The following is a 26862-nucleotide window of genomic DNA, read 5'->3' on the forward strand; positions in this document are numbered from 1 at the left end:
GAAAATGTCCAGTTGAGAGAACATTTAGTCGTCATATACACATATTTGTAATAACAAATATGTTAATGTGGTTATTTTCAGCTTTGTCATCTCATCTCTGCACCATTGTTGCATCATTTTTTTTCTCCATTTCATACATGCTGGAACAGTGGAGATAATGAGCAGCTGAAAATGAGGTTGTTTGATCGTTTACTCCACAACAGTCTACTAACTCTAACCTGGGGGACAAATAAATAAATAAATAAATAAATAAATAAATAAATAAATAAATCAAAATACAGCTGCTAACCTTCACACAGACGAGACCTACACCTGTTTAAGTGTGAATGTCGCCATCATTTCCAATCTGTGATTCTGTGTCTGAGTCTGTGACTCTATTTTTAAAAATGCTGGAATTTATACTGTGTTATAAATAAAAAATGACCAAACTTAATTTTATTACTGATACTTAAGTTCAATGATGAGAGCACATTGAGCCATATAAAAAAGTGCATGCTGGAAAAAACAAAACAATGAGCTAAAATATGCGGAAAAGCTTAGCTGGGGGATATAATTCTCAGTGTGTTTATCACCAAGACTGGGGAAACCAAAAGTTGAAATGATCCATTTCTGCATGCTTCACAAAAAATATTGACTTGATGAACTACCCCAGAATTTTGTTGGTAGCTTTTAGTCTCTATTAGTTTAATATATGGTGTCTGAGAGAGGAACTTTATTTTTATAGCACCCGTGATAATATGACTGCCCCTTTTTTCTCCTCACAGTTGAGCATGAACAATTACCCAAAATTAATTAAACTTTTGTCACAGCAGGCTAATGGATGAGTATGTAGCATCTATTTAATTTGTAAAGCTTTGTCTTTTGTGAATTGGAGGTTATTAGTTCGTCCGACACTGCAGGGTGAGTGTCATTCAGTGGCCCTTCAATTGTTGAGCTATTCATAGAAACACTTAGGTCTGAATATAGCTTTGCTTGCCTGTTAGGTCGTCTGGGTCAGCATTTATAAAGCCTTAATCACAGAGACTGGAGCGCGCTGCTAATGAAGTTACACACAGGACAATTTCAGGCTGCCTCATTAGATTAAAAGTGCTATTGTTTATAATGACAAAGATTGCACATAGCTACAGAATAAAAGAGAGTAGATTTCATGTGGTAAATCAATTGCTACAGGTATGAGGTGCTGAAAACAGTACAGTTACTATACAGTTATACTTGGATAGAATTAATAGAACAAAAGTACTGATATGAAGATTTGAAGTTAAATGAAATGATGCTGTAATGTGGTGCTGACAGCATATTTTAATTCTGTTGCTGTGTTACATTAGATTCAATCACATTTCAGCATTTACAGGTTTCTTCTAATTTATGGTTTTACAATGATCTTTTTGTAGCAATTTATCCTCGATTAAAAATCAAGGAAATACCATCATAGTTCAATGACCCAGTGTGTTAGCATTAATGAATAACAGATGCATGCAGAGTAAATTATGACCGAGTATTAGGTCCAAGGTTAGAGAAAAGAAAGAGAAAAAAAAATCATCATCAAATAATTAGAAAGGAGTCTGCTTTTTAAAAGTTATGACTTGAAATTCCATTTATTCCAAACTTTTCCTCAAAATGTTCCAACTTTCTCTTAAAAATTAGAGCTTTTTTCTTGTAGTATTATGACTACATTCTCAAAACGTCTCAGCATATTTCCTAACCATGGTCTTAATACTCTGTCATAGCAAATTGTCACAAATTTAACAGATCTACAGCAGTAAAAAATGACAAACTTATAACATAAGTCAACATCATGTTTTAGAAACAGGACTAAGCCCTTACCGTTTATTAGACATCTAAAAACTAATCTAAAGTATCTTGGAATTTTGCTTTTCAGGTCAGAGTACATCTTATCCACTGATATATACATTCATTTTTTGACATTCACGGTCTTTGATTCAGTGCCCTGAAAGCACACAGTGTTACTTTAGTCCAGTTGGACAGGACAGTCAGCAGGACAGACAATAGAGCGCCATCTTAATTAGATGGAAATCTTCAAGGGAACTCTCTCCTGGTTAGTTTTGCTCGGCCTTTTGGGGTTCTGGTAGGACAGTCTCACAAATATAACAATGAGGATAATTCCTGGAATTTACAGACAAACAAACAAACAAAGGAATAAATAAAGATACTGAGATATGTTATTGCTTATTTGTAAAATATGTGTGAATATTCAAAAGATCATGAAGCCTTGGAAAATGCAATATAGTACAATGAACCTGCAACAAAGACCAAATATTAGTTTAATGGTGCTTATAATGCATTTTCAATTGCACAGGTGTTTATGATGTTATGTGGCATTAAAACTGTTTTTGCCTGCCTGTCTGCTTACCTATGACCACAAAGGTGCCAAGCAGAATACCCACTGCAGACTGAATAGTTGGCATGCCCTGCAACTGCCTGGCAGCCATTTTGCAGTTCCCTCTGACGTTGCAGGGACAAACTGTCACTAACAGCAGAGGAAAAAGAGAAAACAAAAACATATCATAGATCAGGTTTTTTTTTTTCACATTACTCAAAACAGTAGTTCAGACTGCACAGGAAATACAGCTCACTGTTTTGTTTCAGGTTGATGTTTGGCTTTGGATTCTTAAGACAGGTTAAGTTATAAACATTTCACACACACAGTCCAGTCAAGAACACATAAATAATTGAGGATGTATTTGGGGAGTATGACATTTGTTATATATCATATGAAAACTGAATTTCACATTAAAGGGGACAACACAAAATCTCATTGTCACATTTGCTTCACTAATGAGATTTTTGTTAACTGCAAACTCCAGGCAGGGAAAACCAGTGTCATGACTAGCCCCTAAGGGGGCTTTTTTCTGAACCCTTTTTGTTATGTTTAGAAGTCTTTCATGGACATTTTCAGAGTCTTGCTTAGTTTGTTAAGTTTTGTTAGTAGTTCCTGTTTTATTTTGAAATCATTGCCCTTGTGTATCTTGTCTTGTTCTACTTCCTGTCTTTGTCTTGTTTCCCGCCTTTGTGATTGTCTGCCCCACCCTAATTGGTTTCACCTGTTGCCCATTGCCTTGTGTATTTAAGTCTCGTCGTTTCCCTGTGTTCTTGTTAGTTCGTTTTTGTCTCTTGCCCTTGGCTCATGTCTTTCGCCTTGTCTTTTGTCTCTTGTCTTGCCTCTCGTCGTGGTATCCCTAGTCAGGTTCTGTACTTATTTGTTACTTTGTTTCTTGTTTGATTTTTGCTCCTTGTTCAGTCTTTCTCCTCTCTGAGAGTGATTTTGTGTTCAGGTTTTGTATTTTTGTTTTTGTGCCTTTTCCCCCTTTATGGGTGATCCTTGTTTGAAACCTTGAAGAATAAAAGACTATTATTTTTCATTATGTCTGTGGGGTCGTGAGTTTGGGTACAAGTCCTTGCCTTAGTCGTGACAACCAAAGGAGAGCACTCTGTACACCTACACAGCTTATTCTCCTAACCATATAGTTTATCCTAACTTGTGCATGATGAGTTATGTGTTGTTTTGTGTTATGTGTATAAGGTGTCAGCAGGTTATACTGGGCAGAGCACAGTCTTGAGAGAGCTGTGTAATCACAAGCCTGGAAAAATCATTTGTAAAACCTTACTGTATGATTAATAAACAAGAACAGAGCCAGGGCAGGCTGGCACCCAGCGGCTGATCTCTATTGATTGTTCCTACGCTTTTGTCCCATAACCTCCCTGTGCTTGCTTTAGCTCATCAGCAGGAGTGTCAGCATTACCTGGCAAGTTTATGAAGGTGCTCCTGGGAGGGGAGCTGCTGTCAGAGATGGTGAAGGGCACAGTGTAGACCTCAGGGGCCAGGTATGGGATGTTCAAGGACAGGTTGGTGTGAGTATCTGCAGGACAAAACGCTTGTTGGTAAAGAAAATTATATTTTTAATTAAACATTTGTTATAAAATTACACATTAGACAGCAGATGGCATTCATTTTGCTTTTTAAACAAATTAACTGCATAACTACACACCACAGAGAATGAAAAAGACCGATTCAGCTGTGTATGGAGTGGTCTGGAGTGTGTGACTCTTTATCTAATCTCTGTAAATCAGTCTAACATATACGCCTGGCTTCATGACGTAAAAGCTCTGAGAAGCTCTTTATCAAGCTGTTTGAACCCTTATCTGAAACTCTACTCTTGCACCTTACCATCACTCCCCTTCATGTTCCATTTGTCAACCAGGCAGGCAAGAGTTGTCCAGTACTTCTGAAGATGTTGTTAATGTATTTATCCTTTATCTCCACTGTTTCACCTCTGATGTGACATTTTCGCGCGGTGTATCCGCGACCAGCTAGTTTCCTGGAACTATCTTGGTTGACTGTGACATCAAAGAGTATTTTTACATTACAGTGCTATTAAATGTGTTGCAGTCAGACTGGATGAATCACATTTCTCTCCTTACTGCTATGAACAACTATTAAGAGTGGACTAAAGTGAAATAAGAGTGTGCTCTCTCATTAATTGAATTTCTGCTTTGAAAAGAACTGTCTATTTGAACGTGGTACCTTTGAGAGTCTCTAAAAGGCTTGAGATGAATGGCCATGGTACAGGCACACACACACATATACACATGCACACATGTTCTTTTCATGAGTGGTTGTGGTGGTGTCATGTAAACGGGCAACTCTACAGCTGACATTTTACTGGCACAAGTGCACATTAGTGGTGCGGCTGCGACCAGGTGCAAAGCATTCTGGGAGAATCCTCTTTTAGCCTCCATTAGCTGGCAGGAACCCAGCAGTGACGCCAAAGAAATTACACAGATGATATAATTACAGCTGGGCTTAATCAATACCAACAGGAACAGGGGAGTGAAAGACGGAGATAAAAAAAACCTGAGAGGGAAGTGGTTGAGCTGTTTGAATGGTTTAATGACAGACGTCACAGCAGCAAATAGTTTGCATTAAATGAGCCCAACACTAGCAGTTTACAACTGCAAAAAAAGGATAATTACCTTATACTTCCCTTCCCAGACAGGACTGAAGAAATTATGCAGGAAGAAAATAGAACAGGGCAATTTGCACATCTTCAGGCCCAGATCACTCTCTTTCTTTAACTACCTACTCATGGATGGCATATTTTAATTCACTTTCAAACATTTAGTACACTGCGGCAACCTCAGTATCCACTGGCTGTGTTTTAAGATCCATTCATCATTAATGTCACATTGCGCGGCCTTGTGCCCGGCTAGTATCAACCTGTCTTCTCCAATAAATTCACCTCCTTACTCTCCACATTATTCAGAATGCAGACTGATTCTTAGCTAAGAGGACTAGGCAGTTTACTGGGAACCATACTAGTGGATAAAATCACACATCCATTTTAAACTATCTCAAACTACAGGATACATTTGTCCATATTGTGTCAACAAAACTTGCTGTGTCCAAATGTAAGCCAGCTCTGGCCCACACTGTATATGGTTGCCAGATCTGGTCAGGATTTGTGGGCTGATTTAAGTTGACAAATGCTGGCAATCACAATCAGACCACAGTGCTTGAGCATAATTGATACTTCAAACAGTTGATTAAAAAACCCAAATGATAATTGAAACACCTTCATTACAGATGCGCCCACTTTGATAATTGATTAAAAAGAGTTGTTTTGATTATAATTGGCTACAATTAATCTCAGCTTGTTTAACCTAACAAATCGTGTGTGGGAAAAGTAGCTTTTCCTAACAATGTGACCTTAACTGCCTCTCCTGTCTTTTCACTGTAAATCATAGCACTAATACTGTGTCTTTTGTGTCGACTGGGTTCACCTAGTCCGCGTCCACCTCACCATTAATAGGTGTTAGCTTCCAATTACGTCGAACTGTGGCATCACTGCGCAGGGAGAAGTTGAGCCGTCCTCCGTGCTGTGGTCCATCACTGTCCCGGGAGGCCAGCACCAGAGCTTGGTCCTCCCAGCGAGGCGTACACAGGTACTTCCAGGAGTAGTCTCCAACCAGAACTGGACTGTTGTCATTCACATCCAGGATCTGGACCGTTACCAGGGTGGATGCAGATAAAGAAGAGTTTCCTGAGGGGAAAAACAAGAAATATGAAAAAGACAATTGATTAAAAATATTTAAAAGGATTTCTTGTCACATTTAATGTGTAAATATATACAAAATACTATAACATAATATGATTAATATTTTTAAACCCTGAATAACATGTAGGTTAATTCAAACCGAACATATACTCGAACATATACTTAAGCTCATACTCCTCGAATGAAACAGTCATGTGGTACTGATAATGATGAAAGTGATCTTACGTCCATCCACTGCAATGACCTCCATGGTGTACGTGCTGTTCTCCTCTCTGTCCAAGGCCTGCACAGTCTTCAGTTCTCCAGAGTATTTCCCTATTGAAAAGTATTTCTTGGTGTCCCCTTGAAGAGAATATCTGCACAAAAAAATGTGCATCTCTGTGAAATCAGAGCTCTGATACTTCATGACTCTGTCTTTCTGAACTGATGAAATAGATTCAGCATTCACTGATCCCAAGGTTTACCTGATTGGGTGAGAATCAGGGTCATAACCCCGGATGGTGGCAATAACCCGTCCTGGTTCCTCGCCTTCTCTGACGGTCACCTCGTAATGGCTTTGAGACAGGATTGGACCCTCGTTCACATCGTCGACATAAATAGAAACCGTTGCTGTGGATGCAGGTCCATATCGGCCACGAACCAGAGCCACTGGGTTCTGAGCACTGAGAACCAGGATGTACTCACTCTCACGCTCAAAGTCCAACACCTGTGAAGACATACATACATCCACCAAGGGAATCAGGGACAGAAAATGATTGGTGACATGATCTCAGGGTTACCTGCCTTTGGGATTAACACAGTGCCACGGTTGAAGGAATAACATTTAAGGGCCAGTTCACTCGAAAAGCAGAAAACATTTTCTAACGATATTTTTGCCACCATTTAAAAACCCAAAACAGTGGAGGTGGACATGACAGTATTTCAACAGGAACTATAAATTCTGGTTAGCATCTATACTGTACTCCCTTTTGGATTATCCATAGTAACAGTGGCACAATACTTTTTTGATTTGGATGAACTGGTACTTCAATAAATTACTGGCATTTCCACTTGAGATCTATTAAAAAACTGTAGAACCTCTCAGAGATACAGCAAATTAAAGTTATGCTTGAATTTCTGTGGAATAAATTCTTATAATATCTTTATAAGACACTGACAGACAAACACCCACACATTAAAGAAACACAGTCCTCTGACCAGTCATCTCATCTTTCTCACAAGGAAACTGGTTGCAGTGAAAGGATCTTGCTGCATTTCCAGTATGAAATGGGTAATGTAGACACAGGGAAAAGAGCCAACTGATTCCCTGTATCACTTATTTTCCATGATGATACACTGAGTGTAACTGCTATGTGACAATACAATAAATATCCCTGTATAAGTTGGATACACTGTTGAGCAAATTTGTATGACCAAAGAACATACTGTACATTAAATGATACTGACATTGTGGTTTATACAAAATCTGAATTCTTGATTGTAAAGGAGTACAAACATCCCATCTAAGCAAATAAATGTATCTAAAAAGACTTTTACTTCTCAGGGATGTACAGTATGTATTATATTTGAGTCGAAATGTTTGCAGCAAAAATTGGGAGTAGTAGATTTCAAGTGATGGGATTATCATAATCTGCACACTAAAAATAGTATCTGTGACCTGTTGACTTTTGTTTGATGGATTAAAAACGTAGTTTCATAGAGGGGGTATGGAAAGATTAGCCACAGTTATAATAGTGTTTACTGCACAGTCACTGATTTGAATACCTGTATGAAGAATTGAAGAATCCAAATGAAGGCAAAGGAGCCATGTTTTATCATAATCTCTCATGTATGTTATTATTTTAATGCAATCTCCTGAATCCTTCCTTGAAGCTTACATTTGCTGCTAAGGATTTTTACCCTTAAATCTGTTCTGTCTGCCCGTGAAACAAGACATTATTAAACCAGCGTTGCCTGACATCATGCTGCTCTGTTGCCAGGGAGAAGAAACGCAAACCTTGGAGGGTGCATGACTACTGCTGTTGACTGGAAGTGACACATCAAACTACTCAGTGTGTATCAGTGCAAAGGAACATGTGCACGGACTCTGGAGGCTACACTCAGTCATCTGAAACACTTTATTACTCATCCATCACATGATGATACTGCTTTTGTTTTATTATGAGTTTTTCTCACCCTAAAATGTGAATTAGGTACCAGTAAACTATTGTTATCAACCTTACCTCACATTAACATTTAGGTCCAGTTATCACAGGAAGTGATACCAAATATTTAAAGAGCTCCAAAATGTCTATCTGCAGTAAACCAAATAATCATACTGTATACTGTATTCAATCTATAGTATCGTATGAATATTTATGTATACTTTATATTTCTGACAAGTATCCAATTGTTATCAGTTTTTATTTAAAACTTTAATAACTATATTTTCTGGCCACTAGAGTGCAGCAGGAACAAGCTGTAAGCAAAACACATATATATTATCACCCTTTAAGTTAATATGGCACAGTTGTTAGCATGCAACTGTCTATTTACACATCAGACACACAGCAGATGTAGATGCAGATGTTTGCATTCCTTTGGAGACATGTTTGTGTGCTCCTGATGAATTTAAGTCCAATATTTACTCTCACTTTTGCACTGTTTTGACCTCCACCATTTTTTTTTTTGCTAAATATCAGGCTCTTCAGCTGCTAAATCCAGATAGTTGCTAACTTTGCCTGTCTATAGGGGGCAGGTAGTGTACAGTGGGGTTTTAAGCTTTCTTACAGAACACAAATAAAAAAGTTTCTTTTTTTGACAAAATAGTTTTACGTAAAATGTCTAATGTGTGCATTTCTTCCGCCCTGATTAGATTCCCTTCACTTCCCCTGGATTATACATTTACCTCCACTGGCAGCCTGTGTGGTAAACTGCCATTAGTGTTCACACAATCTAATTATTCACTTGGGCTGTGAGCAGTGTGTAATTTCTAATAATGAAATGTGTCTGCCTTGTGGCGCTGAACTCACATTGTTACACGATGAATTAAAGGATTTGCTCAAGTGCATTTTAATCCACTGGGGATTTGCTTTTGAAGGATTTAAATTTTAATTTTCACTAAAGTAAGCTAAATGAACTGCAGTTTCCCTTCTAATGGTACAAAGTTAGCTACAGTAAAATCTCACAAGGTCATTAAAAGAGCTTCAAATGCAGCTTCTTGAAGAGAAACATTTTTAATCTGTATATCATTTCTATAAAACAGAAGTTCTCATGTATTAAACTGAAATAATGCAACATGATCCATTTTAGCTTTTAAACATCTCCTGCTTCATCTCAGAGGACCGTGTGCAACTCACAGTTCAATCATGTTTGTCAGCTCCCACAGAGAGCCTGAAAATAATAAACTGTCTCCTGCCTGACCCTCTTATAGAAACCAGATCATTAGAGAGTACACACAGAGAAAACACATCCACACACACTCATTCCCCCACGTATCCCTAAAACACCCTGCTGGATTATAGGAGGCAGGCGAAGGGTGATGCGCCCTGGGAACAAGAGAGATTATTAGGCTAAAATATTCCATTGTGATCTGGACCCTTTTTATTCGAGTCATGTGGGACTGAAGTATTGACGTATTGGAATATTATTTTCCAACCTTTCTAATGGTACACACTGTGATAGTAAAATCATGTCCTCATAAATATAACTTGAGTTGAATGTGACTGCTACTGAATGATCTCGGAGGAATCCGTGGACAACAATGACAGACACAAGCCATTGTGCCAAAAAATTGTCCTTGGCATTAATATTTGTGCCCCTGAGAGGAGAAATTTGTCTGTGCTCTTTCATACCCTAAACAGGATAAAGAAAACAATTAACATACCACATCGCAATTTGGACTATTTTGATGTCCTGATTTGAATCGTTTATTTATTTATTTATTCAGCTGCTCTTGGCTGTGTACAGAGGCTGCAGGATGTGTTGTGCTGTGTTGTGTTGTTCACCTTCGAGAGCACAAGTGAGACCTCATTGGTCTGCTTGTCTGTCACTAATGTAAAGACCTCCTCCTCGTTTCCAGACTCTAAACGGTAGTCCACCTGCCAGCTGTCTCCGCCTCGAACATCTGCATCCCCTGCCAGCACAGCTGTGACTGTGGTGCCCACTGGAGCGTCCTCTGGGATGTGAAAGGGGCCATACTGTTGGGGTGGAGACAGACAATCTACAGTCACTGAGCAGAAACTGTTCATTTACTGACAAGGCACTATTTACTATGTAAATTATAAGAAAACTAGAGCTATTCAGCAATTATTTTGACAGATTTTACAAAGTGGTTCACATAAAAAGTCCAAGTATTGGACAGGACAGAACAACCCCAATGCATCTGATAAATATTCTTCTCTAATCTAAAAACACATCATTTGTAGCAAAGGTTTCTAAAATTTTGTCAAATTTAAAGAATAAATGTATTACTCTCATCTGACTCTGCAGTAACAGCTGCATTAAATATCAAATAACCACATTAAATATTTATTTCATTAAGCCCCTTTAAGTATTGATAGAGAACTGCTGATGTTGTATTTTTGTGGTCACCAATAAAAGTCACAGATGACGGACTGTCCAATTTTCTGCTGTGACCATATGTGACTCCATGAGAGTATACATTTGCCCTCTCTTGCCCTCCCGGTGTTAGCTGACCTTTATTCACACACCTCTGTGTGTTTAGACAGCCGTTTAATCTGCCACTCACAGATGTCCTCTAGTGAAGCAGCCATGCCTCTGATCTGGCTGCCCCATCCGCAGGGTCTCTGAACCCAGCCCTGTCACCACTCGCCTCCCACATCACCCCCTATAGTGCGGCCTTCACATCACCATGGAAAAAGCTGCACTACTCAGGCGTGACCTGCTCAAGAGCATTTTCCACCTCTATGTTTGTGGTGTGTGTGTGTGTGTGTGTGTGTGTGTGTGTGTGTGTGTGTGTGTGTGTGTGTGTGTGTGTGTGTGTGTGTGTGTGTGTGTGTGTGTGTGTGTGTGTGTGTGTGTGGTGGCAATTATCTGAATAAGTGCACACATTTGTTTGAAAATGAGAATTCAGCATCAACAATTGCTAGTTTGGAAAACATATGGTTGAAAAAAGTGTCAACTGGATGGAGCAAGGACATAAAGATGACAGATATTTTATCAAAGAAATATATTGCATAATCCTTTATCCAACAACACCGTCTCCTGTTAACGATCAAAGTCTTGTTACTGGACATTCATGCCAAGGCTCTCCAGCCAGTTTCCGTTGTTAAATTTAAAGGCAGTACCTTCTCTCCTCGCTCTAAATAAAACGTTCCTTAACAGCTCATGATGTCCGTGCAGTCTTTCAGTGTCACCATGGTCTGACAGAAAGAACAGCTAGAGACTGGTTCCCCATTATCACAGTATGATGGCTCTCCCACGTAACTCCCATTCCTCATGGCTTTTCTCTCTTCTATTATGCGGCACATGTGGGTGGAAGTGAGGGGATTTTCTGTGACTGCCTATCTTTAGCCTATGTTTCTATCATACCAGCCTCTAAATGAGGGAAACCACTGTCTCATTTCATGCTGGATGTGTGGATGCAGCGTTAATGATGCCTCGCTCAACTGGATTGCTTGAACCTGCTTGATCACAGGGTAAATAAGGATGGGATAAAAAATTAAATGAAATAAGCAACTGTGTTGGATTTACATAGTTGCTTATGCCTTTTTAATTATGTTTGAACTAATACTAGAGAGGTGTCAGGAAACGATGTGAGAGATAAGTGGGGAATGCAACACAACACAGGTCCCCGACCAGATGGGACGTTGCAGGTCATGATTAAGCTGTGAGTGGTTTGACAAGTTACTGTCATTATTTTCTTGATTCTACTGTGAAAACATCACCACAGAGAAGCTTTTATAGATAATGATTTTTTTTCCTTTGTCTGCTGTGAAAACCTCTCAGCATTGTACTTTATTTTAGATACACTCTGACTACAGCAGATATTTTTTTTTACAGCTACCTCTCAAGCAGAGAGTGTATGTTTTAAAGTAAAAATATTTTTTTGCTGGAGACTCAGATAGATTCATACCAGCAAGCTGCTGAAATAATTCTTCTTACATAATCTCTAACATGTTAATGGCACTGGATTGTGTAGACATGTTGCAGATTTGGCCATAAATAAATGAGTGGAAACTAGTTTCCAAAGAAAGCCGTATCAGATTAAACTCTAAAAACACTGTCCACTTAGAGTACAAAGAACTGAATAAAACTCCTCCAATAACATGGTGCCATCGCTATAAGCCTGAGATTAGAGGGCATATCTAGTTCCCCGCCAGGAAAATTAGATCAGTGACCTGCAGAGCAGATTCACAGTCTGCAGTCCAACAGAGCCACTTATTATGGTGGATGATGTTTGGCCTGTCTTTTTTTTCCAAAGGTGTTGTTTATCATGTCCTGAACATGTGTGTGTCTGTTTGAACATGTGCTCTCGTACCTCATGTTGGGAGAAGACTGGTGGGTTGTTGTTCTCATCCTGCACTGTCACAACCACAGTGCAGGAACTGTTCAGACCTGCCAGGGACATCATCACAGCTTCTGTTAGTGACTCAGGGTCAGACCATCACACAAATAAAGTATGCTGAGGGAACAGGAAGTACCTCATTTTGCCTTCATCACACCCTGATCTGTGAGTCATGCAGATCACATCATCTGTCACCCCAGAGGCTAGCATACATACATCCGCTGGACACTATAGCGTCAACAAAGCTACTGACGCAGTAGCTCACAAAGCTAATAAACATTTGTTTGCAACAGTCATTATGAAAGCTGTTTTACATATGAATACATTATATTACTCCTTGGCACAGTAACTGCTTTGTAATTGTTTTTCATCACTGCTTTCTTTGCTCTCTCTCATAATATCTTTACAACCACCTGCAGCTTGATTGCTAACTAATTCTACTGCTAACTATTGTTTACTATTTCTTCATTATGACTGACATTTAATGGACCCTCTGGTTGGCCATGTGGTCTTATACCATCACCAGTTAAATAACAGGAATGGCACCCACAGCATTTGTAGTAGTGCCAAAACCTAGCCAGGAGAACCAAAACACAGCTAGGGAATCTGTCTATAGTATGTGTCTATACTTTACTCTACACAATATAAGCAGAGTGGGAGGAAACAGGAGAGATGAGTAGGTGGAAATAATTTTTTAACCTTACAAAAATATCCTCTAACTGAAGCATTTTCTCTGGGACTTTAAACAATCAAATTCTTGTTGTCTGCAATAGATAATAAGAGGATAAACTAGATATTTAAAACAAAAAAAAATCACTTTACTTGGTCATTTTAAAGGATATGAAGTACAGCTAAACAGTGATCTGTAATGTATTGTAATTATTGTAAATTTTTATATTTTTAACCCTCCTCTTGTCTTTGGGTCAATTTGCCCTGGGAGGACAAAAGGTGCATAGTAAATGGGAAGACAATATGAGGGTTAAATTTTTATTTTCTATACAGTTGTGCTTTTATCTCTAATATCCTGTTCATCCAAACATAATGTTCTACTTGAGGAACATGAACTACCAGAACATAAAATTAAAGAGGTGAGTCACTGTTAAAATTTTCATAAGATTTAGTGAGGTTGTAAAAGGGAAAATCATATTTCAAAGAACGCTGTGTTTTGCATTGGTCCATAGTCACCTTTGGCATCCTCAGCAGTGATGGTGAGGGTGTACTGTGGTCCTGTGCCTTCCATACTGTCTGCTTGGACAGAGATGACCCCTGAGTCACGGTCCACTCTGAAGAGGGCACGAGGACTCTCTGGAATTTGTCCGACTAAACGGTAGAAGATCCGCACATTGTCTGTCTTTGGGTCATCATTATCGGCTGCCTGCACTGTCAGGATTTCTGTCCCTGGGAAGAAGAATAAAAGCAGGCTCTCTCAAAGACAAGAGCATCTGACAGATTTGCAGTCATAAGATCTTTTAAGATACCTTTATTTTGCTTTTTTTTTTCTTGTTGCTGAATTTTTAATTTTCTAAATTTTTAAATCAGAATCTAAACCAACCGACTGATTAATAACACTTCAGTGAGGTTTTTGACTGGTTTCTGTAACACAGCCAAATAACCTAAAATGGTTTCCTCTCTGCAATAAGATACAATAACATAGCACACCGAATGGGAGGAAGGATATAACAATAGCTGTCCCATTTAATCCTCACTCAGTGATTCCATTTAGATTAACAGATTGTCCTGTCTAATTCATTTCCCAGAATCAACCATTTTAAAGATTCAACAAAAAAGCTTTTATGCTGGGACCTGATATGTCACAACACACCATGTGCTTTTTTTGAGCATGGGTAGGAGTGAGGGTGCTTTCCTCCACATCCTGGCAAAAATCCCAATCTGCTTTCACAAAAGGTATCTGGCACTCTCAACCCCTTTCATCACTGCAATGTCGATTCCAGACAATGTTTCTCTACCCTGTTGTGAAACAATATTCCCACTTTAGAGGAAACGTGGCCTCATTGTAGTGTTTTATTATGCTGTCTTGCTTCACCAGCAATTAGAAACAGTGTGACCACTGACACTATAACTTGTTAGTTTTTCTATGAAATCTAACTTCTGTCAGGGCAGTTCTCAACAGTATTGTCTGGGGCTGCAACAAACAATTATTTTCATAATTGATTAATCTATTAGTTGATTCATAATTGATTCATCAATTCAAGGTTTAGTCAATAAAATGTAAGAAGATAGTGAAAAATGTCCAACTGACAGAATAAAGCAGGAAATCTTCATATCTGAGAGGCTGAAAACGGCAAATAGCCTTTCTGTCACTCGACTAATCAATTAATTGACTAAACATTGCAGCCCCATTTGCAATACATGTTGTAGGAGCATAAGTGACACTCATATCAATGTACTGCATCGACAAACCATTTTCCACTGCTAAATATATAAAAAGCTGTCAGCTACCTCGAGCAGCCAGTTCTTTGACCACAGTATGGTACTGCGCTTGTGGAAAGGTGGGTCTGTTATCATTGGCGTCGCCCACCATCACCCTCAGCTCCACAGGCTTGGCAATCTCTCGGCCATCTGGACGCTCAACCACAATACTAATCTGGAACTGACGAGACAAAAAGAGAAGCACAATGTTTGCCTCCAGAGCGTTAAAGAAACCGAGTGATTAGACATATCTGGTCAACTGGTTGTGGTGCCTTTACATTGGGACCTCAGCTGTAGATCCTCATCACATTCATGCCACTGATACTGATACTCATATTCATATTATAGTAGGTAATGAAAAGGACCTTGCAGTTGACTGGTAGACTGGTAACCAGTGCAGGGTGTTCCCCTGCCCAATGAATGATGGGATAGAAGCCTGCAGTGAGGGTGAGCTGGAAAATAAAATGGCTGACTAGATGGAAACAACCTGCATGAATAGGCATAATTTGTATGTTCATTATTCTGCCCCCCTGGCAGGCAGAGGTACAAATCTTTAGGAGTGAAAAGGCTCCATGAGCCATCACTCATGAAAGATGCATACTGATTGATGAAGCTGTATTCAGACAAGGGGTTCTTTACTTTCATAGAATTTTTTTTTTTTACTTTAGATAGAAAATTAGCAAAGAGCTGTTCCATTTTTTCCTCCATTTCTTCTGAGCATACTTCAATTAACATTATGGAAGTGTTGTAGCAGAAATATGAAGTGGAGGTCGTCTTATCTTGTCTCTTTTCGCTGTCAGCCACACACTACACTAAAACTGTTGTGGCATTTATAAGCACTTTCAGCCTTCCTTTATTTGGGCACGACAGAAAACAGAAAGTGCAACGTGCTAGAAGCATGTGTTTAAAGAAAATCACATCCACTGATGTGGCTCAGTCTTTCTGTGTTGTCCTTTGGCCACTTGAGCATTGGTGCCAGAGTGTACTATTCACTGAACCATTCACAGCTCTCAGGAGCTTAAGTTGTGTGCAAAACTCAAGAGTAAAATGCAAACAAATGGACTTTAATTTGTAATTGTACCACAAATAATGACCTTTCTCTCAGCCTAAAGCGAACAAGATTTGAAACAATGCCTTTAGCTTTATCATCCTTGTCACAATAGAATGATTCTTTTTTTTTGCCACAGGCAGGATATGTTCAAGGAACAGAGTCGTGCTTTTCAGGTTTCAAGTTGTCTCCTTAATTACCTGTGTTCAGGTTAAAAATAGATTGAGCTCAGTGCTCAGCGTTGTTGCAATAATGTGCACCAGGGTCCCTTTAATTAAATCATCAAGATCATTAAGCTGTAAGTAAAATGAGGAAAGAAAATTAAAAATGTTTTTTTTCATGAACAACATGAGGAATTATGTGCCATTAAATGTGTCACTTGGAGATGTTTTTCTCCAACATTTTGAATTCATAATCTTCTTTCCAGTCATCAGGTGCTGAAACTAATCAAAAGGTGATTCACATCCACTGAAAATGACTTGAAAAGAGAAACGTAGCACAACATATCACATGAGATGCTGATGGTTTTAAAAGAGAGGATCTTGTGAGAACCAGAAAACAACGAGCCTTCATTCGAAGCAAACTTTATATGTAGACTGTTATATTATGTGCACACATTTATTGTCATGTGAAACTCAAACACAAAATAACAGAGTTAAAACAGAAATCAAGTATCTCTAATGTTTAGACATTTTTAACAGTAATCATCAACTGACATTCAATACTAGGCACTGCAGATGTTTAGCTTGTACAGACCTGGTCTTGTGTCTCTCTGTCCAGAGGAGCGTTGAGATAAATGACTCCTTCTCTGCTGATGGTGAACAGCATCTCTGGAAACTCCCCCTCCAGACTGTACTCTGCCTGACTTCCACTCCATTTGACCTACATAAACATACACATACAAAAACAAAATCATGCATATCAAACAAATTTTGATATGTGGTGGTATGAAGTGGTTTCTATCTCGGAGCAGCGTGAAAATTAAGATGCAAGTAGACTTATACTGTAAACCTGAAAATCTTTGCTACACGGCCTGCATGATGTATAAGTACAAAGCTGAGCTACCATTTGTTTACATGATAAAGAGCCATCCAAATGCACTGACAATGATGTGGAACAGAGAGCACAGCCAAAACTAACTATGCAGGCTGAAGGGGATTTTCCACTCTGCTTTACAGCCCTTGACAGAGGGCTGCGCAGTGGAGCTGAAAGGGCCCTAGTAGCCATCAAACAGCACCCAACAAGGAGAGGAGCCCGGTCACAGCACAGCTGATGCACACCCAGGACATGTGTATCTCCTCAACTCACTGTCACACACTCCCCCCTTGTTTTGGAGATGACTGCCCAAGCGCTATGCTTTTGTATACACAAAGCCACTTCACACAGCTGGCTGCCTCTGAGTGTTTCAAGGCCTCAGAACTTTAAAGAAATATGTTTAAAGACCTGATTAATGATCACTGACTGTTCTATATAAAGTTCTATACAAAACATCTATGAAGTCATCTGTTTTGCCTCCGTCAGTGTTTGAGTTTGCAGAGCACGTTCTGTCTCCTCCTTGATAGCTTGTGTTTGAGCTACGTCAAGAGTGCTTTGTGTCTGTGTGTGCTTTTCGCTGAAACGCTGTGGGGAGAAATCAGTTGCTGAATTACAGAAAAGAGCGTAATGCCCTGTGTCACACTCAAAATCAGGAAGTACTAAAATAAGAGAGCTGAAACAATCTGTTCATTAATTGATCAGTCAATTGATGGAAAATTAATCTGAAACTATTTTGATGATCAATTGTCATTGTAAAAACATCAGTATCAAAATCTCAAAATAACAACTGATGTTGACTTAAGATGGTGAAAATTACAGTTTGTATTTTGGAGGGAAGGCAGAACAAAAGTATTAGAAAGGCTGAAACAAGAAGAGAGCAGATATGTTTGGGGTTTAAAACACTAAACCTGCAATAATTGATTTTTTGGGCTCTTGGGGCAGTGTAAGCAAGCTGCAAACAAAACAGTGACATATTATTACCTTATAAAGTTGAGGTAGCAAATAAACCAGCAAACAGTTGCTTATTTGGACATACAGCGGATACAACATTAGCATTTATTTGGAGTCACAATTCTGCCCACCTTGCAGTTCACTCCCCTTTAAGTGTTGTTTAATCTCCACCAACTCCTGAGGGAAATATCTGGCTCTTTAGTTTCTAAATGGTCCACTTCACTCACCAGCTAGTTACTAACTTCGTCTGATGTTTATTCCTGGGCACTGGGCAGGTAGCATACTGTGTGTTTTTAGAACTATTTGCTGAAAACACTGATGACAGCAGTCAACCAAAGTGAACCAAAACAGTTAAGTTGCTGGCCACAAAACAATAGATGTTAAAATTCTCTGTAGAGCTGAAGATTAATTGTGGATTTGTCTCCATGACCTTTCACATCACACATAATCATCTTATCAATTGCTAACGTGAAAGTATTGATTATAGCAACTGTAATGTTGTTGTTGTTCACACCAACGTGAGATCACCTCCGATGACTAATGTTAGTTGAAGCGTCATGTTGATGCAAGTATCATCTGTATTATTTGAACACTGATTACGAGGCCATGACGAAGGTCTAGTGGGGCTCAAACCAATTCTGCAACAAATAATAAAATTTGGTTTGACGGTGAAAACACGACGATTCAATGTGGTTAAGAGCCTTGACTCATTCATTCACAAGCTCTGAGGCCTCTCTTCCACTCCAAAGTCTCAATGGATTTTATTACTGAGTTCAAGTACTTTTACTGATTGCATTACATAATCAAAGTTTTAGGCAAGCAATCAGAAACATGCAATAGATAACGGACTGAAATTATCTATTGCAAGTACTGATAACAAATGCCTGGATTTCATATTTAAAATTACAGCCAGAGCTTGTTTTGACCTGATTGCAGAATCAGTAAAATTGATCATGACAGCAATCTCAGCTTAACAACTGATTTTTATGCAAAGAAGGATGACGGCAAAAAAATGCATGAAGTAAGCTAGGAAACAGATTGATTTCAGCATCTGTCAAAATGTCGTCAAACCACGGACAATGTCAGTACAACATTTGTTACAGATGAGTAGATGTGGACACGACTGCTCCATTTATCTGAGACAGTATGTGGGGAGGGGGGGCGATCCATAGAGTGGGTCTCTGAACATGACTATTTCTGTATGTGTCATAACAGCGGTTAGTCCCACCACCCACTGAGCACAGCGCTACAATCACTCCGCGTGGGTGAAATGAGGCTTCCCCCAAGTAAACATCCATGTTCACCTAATCCAGTTTTGTGTGATTTAGATTCTGGATGGAGACAAATGGGACACTGTAACTAAATGGTTTTCATATAGACTGTTCGGTGATGGAACAAAAGAGGCTTCATTTCTCACCCTCTTAACACATTTTTCATTAGAAATGAAAGCGGATACACAGAGGCAATCTGCTCAGTGAAATATTTTCACATAAGCTCATTTACATATAAAGGCACAACTGCTATTCATTGATATGAAAATTATTTACCTTCAAAGTCACCGAACTGTGTATTAGAGAACCTGTTATTAGGTATTAAACCTACAACAGAAAAAGATCACTTTTATGGTAGATTTGAACCGGCCTTTGAAAATATGACCAAAAAAAAAAAAATCAAATGTGCCTACACTTGTGAATCCACACGTTTTCAGTGGGTGGAAGGGGCTGTTAGAACAGGAGAGATGAGAGGCTGAGGGCGAGTGTGGGGGAGGTGGGAGAAATCAGGAGGAGGGGGAGGTATTGTCATGTATCTACTGGCCACAGCGACTCTCAGAACCTGCACAATGCTTTTAATTCAGCGTCAGAATCACCTCCACAAGCCTCTTTGTTTCCACAGTTCTCAGTAATCAATGAATAAAGTTTATTTTTTTGCTATGAATAGCCTACTTTTGTAAATTTTCCTCACAAAGGATAACTGCCACTGCTAGTTCAGTTCTTTTTTTCCAGTGTGTTACAAAACCTCTGAGGGCTTTTGAGTTATTTATAGACATGTAGCTGATATGGCTAATATTATAACAACCAAAAGGTTAGACAAGATCAGGGACAGACACAGTCCTAAAAAGATCTATTTTGACCATGACTCAGAGCATCAATTGGTTATCAGATATCATCAGGCAGGTGACACTTTTTGGAGCTCTCAATGAAATAGTGATTGACTCTGTGAGCTTATCTCCTTTTTTGTGGGAGGGACTACATCCAAAATGTTATCTGAACACAGGCTTTCTAGTTGTAGATCTGAAAATGTGCCCATGTCCTCATAAAATCACCATAGTTACTTTTGTAGCTTACTTAGAGCTGTTCAATTGTTCAGTTTCAATTCTAACAAACATTATTGGGATGTAGGGCTAACAGTCATTTTCAAATTGTTTTGCCAATCAATCGATTTCTCATTTGGTCTAGAAAACAGAAACATGCTCATCACAGTTTCACACAGCCCACAATGATGTCCTCAGTTTACAATGATATAAAGAAAGAAAAGTTGAAAATCCTCAAGAGAGAAGCTGGAGCTAGAGAATGTTTACCTGAAAAATGACTTAAATTATTGACTGATTATCAAAATTGCTGCTGATTAATTTTCTTTTGATGGGTTAATCGATGATCTTGCCAAAGCAAACTTCAAGGGCACTTGAGATATTAAGCAGATACATACTTGTGCCAAAAAACAAAAAAAATAAATACATATTGAGCTGGACCAGGATTTTTCTCTAGATGACCTGAAATATCAAAATATTTATTTACTGTACCATATGATTTAAATATTACACCCCATATGAAGTGTATTTTAGGGTGGAGTTTGCCTTTAAGCTGTTAGTTTTGACCCTCAGAGTGGTGGTGGTTGGTGGGTGGGAGAGTGGGTGATCATGGGAGTTAAAGTGACTCAGTCAGGAGGTAGCCTGAAAGGATCCATGGCATTTGAAGAGCATTAATAATTGAGTATTTGGTCACTTAGGAGGACCCAAGAGACCGTAAAAACAGCAACTGGCAATGTGATACCACTTTACTTAGTCCAGGCTATTGACAGAGTTTGGTTTATTGTAATATGATATAACAGTTGGAACTGCATTAACAATAAAGTCAGCACTTACCCCAAGCTGTTTACATGATTTATGGTAAAAATCAAATTAGTAAAAATGGTTTGAATGTAAATGGGTTAAAAAAAATACTTTAAAGTGGTGGATTTTTTGTTTGCAAATGAATACGTTGGACAGGGTTTTGCTGCCTTACCTGTGAGATGGGGATGGGGTAGGGGCCTGGGAGGTTCTCCTGAAGTCGTACAGGGTCGGGCGATGCCCAGGTGTTTCCAGTAACCTCAACAGTAACAATGCCAGTGGTGAAGAAAGCGTTTGCCTTCCCCGCCATGTCCTTCACCATCACTAAGAGCTTATAACGGCCGCACATCTCTGGGTCCAGAGTTGAGGCTCCTGGTGGTCGCAATGTGGCAATGTGTCAATGTGGCATACATGGTACAAGAACACTTTATTTCGAAATTATTCTTTAAATTATTTCAATTCAGAATTAACCAACTTTACATGTGCTGTGTTTGATGATATGCTACTATATGTGTGCTATGTCCCAGGGTGTTTGTGAAACACAGAAAAAAGAAATAAAAACATACAAACACAACATAATTGTGTGAGGTTTATTTTCCCTCAAATAAATGCAACATTACACACATCACATGCTAAATTTAACACGCCCATGCTTTTCTAAGCCATCTGAGTTTTCATGACATAATTTTCAATTTCTTGCTTAAATGGAAGAGAAATGTCATAAACACTCACTGTAATGGTGATTATAACCATTATATACAACTGGACTAAAGATAAAAAAGAAAATCAAGGAGGTAATTTCAATTTTCCCTGCTACTATGGGAGGGACAAGCAAGCGTGAAAGTCATCCAGCTCTTGCCAAGCTGTAGCAAAGGGCAATATCAGACAAACAGAAATAGCATCAGCTACCACAGGACTTTACTGCATCTAGGGTAATTGTGTGTGTGTGTGTGTGTGTGTGTGTGTGTGTGTGTGTGTGTGCGTGTGTGTGTGTGCGTGTGTGTGTGTGTGTGTGTGCGTGTGTGTGTGTGTGTACTGTGTGTGTGTGTACTGTGTGTGTGTACTGTGTGTGTTACTGGCCAACATAACTGCATGAAATTTATTTAATAGCCTATTTGTTTTTTATGCCATACAAAACTTGCAGTAAGACAAGGTCAAATAAATGTCAAATAAAACTAATCCTCATAAGATAAATGCTAGTAAATCATGTTTAAAAAACTACAGAGATCATAGTTAAATAAGTATTAGGTCAGTTAATTAGGGCTTTCACATCATTCTGCGTAGCTTTTTTTCAGTACCACCAGTAAGGGCTCTTTTTGACACATTAAAAAAAAAAAAAGTCAGGGCTTGTTTCCAAATTAACACTGCATTTGTTGTTAGAGTCTGACAAATACTGGAATTTGTAGGCAGATAGTGATAATGATATTTTATATATTTTATATAAATGATAAAGCATTCTTGAGTGTATGAAAAGAATAGGTTAAGTCTAAACTGGAGCACACATTGTGTTCTTGTATCAGAAGTGCTGCCCTGTAGCTGCATTCTGACCTCCCTGAAAATCAAAACTTCTCTTTGGGGACAAAGTATCAAATTAACTTCACACTTTCTCTTTAGTCACAAGACGGGACTGACCTTCCTCAGTGAGAGAAACCTCTCCAGTGATGGAATCGATGAAGAACATTTGACTGGAGGGAATCCTGGGTGTCTGTTCCATGAGGCTGAACCGCAGGTCAGCGTGGGCGGTGTTGCGGTCATCACGATCCAGGGCCTCCACCTGCATGAATGGGATACCTGAGAGACACCGGTGGTGCGGAGTCAAAAATGTTACCTTCTATATCACAGATATATTTCCCCACCATTATTCTCAGTTCATACAGAAAAGGAAAGAACATAAATCATACCAAACACAACAAGAACGAAAAAAGAAAAGATTTTGAGAAAAAGATTTTCGTTTGAAGAGAGTTTAGTTTTGTATATTGGTAAAATAATATTTGTACCCAAGTTAAAAGATGACACAGCTACAACATGCCTGATTTACATGCACTTAACAACATGATGTGATAAAATCATCAGACAGTATTTAATGGTTTGAGAGCTGGTTTCAGCAATAATACAAATAAAAATCACTGTTTAAAAATCATAATTTTTGAGCAGTGATAAAGAACATATTCTTTATTATTTTCTACAGCATCTGTTTTCATGTTTCACTGACATTGTCTGTCTCTCACAAGAACAAAGTGCATTACTTAATTCAAATAAAACACTGATCTAAGCCAATGTGATTGCTAAGCCTTGTGACACTGGACAAAAGTCTTTTTCAGTGTAATGAAAATGTATCTGTTCTAGTTTGCCACGTCATTAATTCTGTTAGGTTAACAGATCAGGTTAAGGGTAAATTATGGTTTCCAGGGATACGTTGGTCATGCTTTCCTTTGTTTAGGCAAAGCTGAAAGACTATTTGCATTTCATGACTTCTGTATTTCAGGACTGACGAATGTGACCCGGGGCGAATGAGGCTGTGCAAGACGGTGACATCAGAGCTCAAGGCTCTCATACCTTTGAGAAGGCCGAGCTGAACGCTGCCTCTCATGCTCTCCTCAATGAAAGCAGGCACATTGTCGTTCTTGTCGATGACACACACTTCGACAGTGAAGCTCTGACGGTGCACTGATGTTCTGAAGGACACCTGCGGTACACACACAAACACACCCTCTACATGTCTTTGAATAGCACCGTCTGGGCTCAGCATGCAGCCTTCCCATGAGAATCTAATGACAATCAAAAGAAGTAATTAATTCTTCAAACATTACTGAACATAAACACGTGGACCTCATACGATGATGTGAATTTGATGCATCCGGAAAGAATGATTTTGTGACAATTATTCATGAGCTAAGAAATGCATGGAACATTGCTACCACTTCTGTGATATGATTTGGGCTGATATGATATGCTACCTGCAGAGAGTAAGATGGCTGTTTCTCTCTGTCCAGTGGTTTTAGAGCGTACAGAAACTGAGCATCGACTCCAAATATCCCCTCATCATCCCCTGTCACCACCAGGTCACTGTAATTACCAGGCAAGCTGTGGAGCTGCACAGAAGAGAACAAAATCCATAAAACATCAGTTTGAGTTCCTGTTTAAAAGCAAGGCATATGCACAAAAAACAAAAGTGTAGGAGGACCGGACAGGCAGAGTAGCAGCAGGGTAGTTACTGCAGACATTGGTGATTTAATCCTAATGTGTATTTAAACAGGAAGTCCCATTGTGACTTGAGAAAAAAACTGCTTAAAACACTGACTAATAACAATACATAAAGCACAATGAAAACATAAAATGAAGGGGAGGTGAGATAAAAAACATACCGATTTTAGTGATACTTGCTCACAAACTGAAAACACAAGCGAGACTGTTTCACATTTTGTCCTAGTGATGCCTATTTTGTGCTTTTCTGGTGAAAAGTCACAGGTTGAGTTAAAATGAAACCCATTATCACTCTCTGCAGTGAAATGTTGACTAAGAAACGCATTAATGCAGCACCCATACTGCCGTTTGAATAGCTAAACCTACAGCACTCAGCTGTTTTAGGAAGTTACTAAGCTCTTAATGAATTAAACTAAATGTGAGGTGTATTTTGTGACCCATTTTTAAAGGTTTAGGTCTTCAGTAGGAATAAACGGGCATACAGCTGAGAGGCAAGTTAAAACATGATATAACACATTGTTGGTTTTAGTCTTTTTAAGGGATTTGTTGGCCCACTTCATCCTTTAAATTTTATTTGGCAGCATCTTGCCATTCAACTTGTCTGATGACTAAATCTGTCTTATAACAATCCTATAACTTTACAATATTTTGCAGCAAGGCTCATCCTAGATGAGCAGGTACAAAGTTTAAAGGTTTTGAATTCCTTAAATGAAGCAAAAATATTGCGGGATCCAAATATCTACATTTATAATAAGTGCTGTGTTGGGGCTGGACATTCACACTACCTTACAAGATAATTAAAAACATCTTGCAGTGCTTTTATACATTGTAAGGTTTGCAAAATGGATCATTCAAGAAGTAAAAATAGGAGAACTGACAGGTTTAGAGTTCTCTGGTGAACAGACCATTATGAAGAGCTTTTACCTTGAACGAATCTGGAGCAATTATTACGTGCTTTCCATTTATAACACAAAGTGGGGTTATTATCCAACTCTTCCATTCTGGGCATTAACATGCTATTTGAAGAGTGTTAATGACACTCAGTCAGACACAAAGACTGAAAATATGACTATGTTTCATACAAGATGTGATGACGCCACAATACAGCCAATTAAAGTGCCAGATACTCATGCTGTTGCACAGTCCAGAGGATGTCTGAGTGACATGTATGAACAAAACAGTGGCTTGCCACCCAGCTGGACTGAATGCTGAGGCTGGGTATGACGCCTGAAAAGCTTTGTGAACACTCCAATTATAGTCTAGTGATGACGGCAGCATGTTCATACATCTTCAACCTTGAGTTCAGAAGGTAGAGAAAAATAGAGACTGATGCAATTCTGGCTTACCTTTTACCTTCATCATTTTCCTACGGAGCTATGATGGTCTATTCACCACATGCCTCATCTCTAAAAGAAGCTCAAATGGTTGGCAACAGATGTAATCATTTACCTGCTTTAATCCTGAGGAAATTTAGTAATTAAGTGTTGAGGACTCTTCAGTGAACTCTGCACTGATTTAATTAAATACTGAAAGAGCACATTCATATGCAGGATTTTAGACCTTTCTGAAAGCTCTAAATGGTTTGTTTACCATTTAGAATCAGAATTACTGTCAACCTGCATCTCAAATTACTATATCTATGACTACAACAGATGTGAATAAAAAGTCCTGGTCAACATTGTATGCTTTAACTGATTTTTCACTTAGGTGTACTGGTTCTAATCCCCATGGTTACATTTGGAAAAAGGATTAATATCGTAAGGCTTAAACAAATGTATGAGAACTAATCACCTGTGAGCACAAGAAGAACATTAGTTTTGTAAATGGATGTGCATTGAAATGCCTTACCTTGGTTAGATACCATGGGAAAATGCCATCATAGTTTTCAGGGACACCAATTTTAACATTTGCCCCAGAGCACGGTGCAAATGCGTAAAGTATCACAAGCTGCAGAACAAAGTATTAAGAATGTCTTAGTGGTGTAGTTCATGCAGTAATTTTCACTTATAAATGAAAGAAAAACAGTTATTGATTTTAGTATTTTATTTTTAAATGGCAACATCTTACCGTGTGAGCTAAGATCAGCATTGGTGTAGCTCCTGTGTCAGCCATGAGTCCCTGTAAATGTAGCGTATTCACAGTATTTCAAACCACATGGCCTCAGCCCAACAATCAACACAATTTCTGTCTCGTTACTGATTCACCACCATGGAATTCTTTCTTACACAAAGATTTCACAGTTTTTACATGCACAACGGTCTGATTTAAAGGCCTCCTACAAAGCTGTTTAAAGCAACAAATGAGTCCCCACTACTCATTACTACTAGTAGCACAGAAGATCAATAAAGCCACTTTGATTTGGAAGTAAAACTTTGTCAGTTAAAGTCAAGTTGGATGCAAAGACTACGTCACTTCAATGGAGCCTTAATGTCTGTCAAATATCTTTTAGATACAGCTGTTTTTATTAAACATTTCCAAATCACAGGCTATGGTGCAGTGTACAAAT

The 26862-nt window shown here is 38.8% G+C and overlaps 1 protein-coding gene across 1 annotated transcript; it reads right to left on the minus strand.

Moving 5' to 3' along the window:
• Nucleotides 1-1822: 1822 nt before the first annotated feature.
• On the minus strand, nucleotides 1823-26474 carry cdh16 (cadherin 16, KSP-cadherin). Its single transcript, XM_041035947.1, has 17 exons — nucleotides 26424-26474; nucleotides 26205-26303; nucleotides 24110-24244; nucleotides 23709-23838; nucleotides 22785-22943; nucleotides 21328-21524; nucleotides 16817-16942; nucleotides 15043-15193; nucleotides 13768-13980; nucleotides 12556-12632; nucleotides 10061-10252; nucleotides 6539-6780; nucleotides 6300-6430; nucleotides 5820-6059; nucleotides 3762-3878; nucleotides 2372-2488; nucleotides 1823-2124 (listed from the first exon to the last, which is right to left on the minus strand). Exons 1-17 carry the CDS (start codon nucleotides 26466-26468, stop codon nucleotides 2024-2026), a joined length of 2472 nt encoding a protein of 823 aa, XP_040891881.1. The 5' UTR covers nucleotides 26469-26474; the 3' UTR covers nucleotides 1823-2023.
• Between the last annotated feature and the right edge of the window lie 388 nt (nucleotides 26475-26862).

Source organism: Toxotes jaculatrix, chromosome 1, assembly GCF_017976425.1.
Source record: "Toxotes jaculatrix isolate fToxJac2 chromosome 1, fToxJac2.pri, whole genome shotgun sequence".
Classification (NCBI taxonomy): Eukaryota; Metazoa; Chordata; class Actinopteri; family Toxotidae; genus Toxotes; species Toxotes jaculatrix.

Coding starts and splice junctions, on each gene's coding strand:
- cdh16 (XM_041035947.1), bottom strand. CDS start 26,468: ATGGCTGACACAGGAGCTACACCAATGCTGATCTTAGCTCACACG. Junction 16,943..21,327: donor ACCCCATCCCCATCTCACAG/GTAAGGCAGCAA, acceptor ATGTTTATGTAG/GTCAAATGGAGTGGAAGTCA. Junction 2,125..2,371: donor TGGCACCTTTGTGGTCATAG/GTAAGCAGACAG, acceptor TGTAAATTCCAG/GAATTATCCTCATTGTTATA.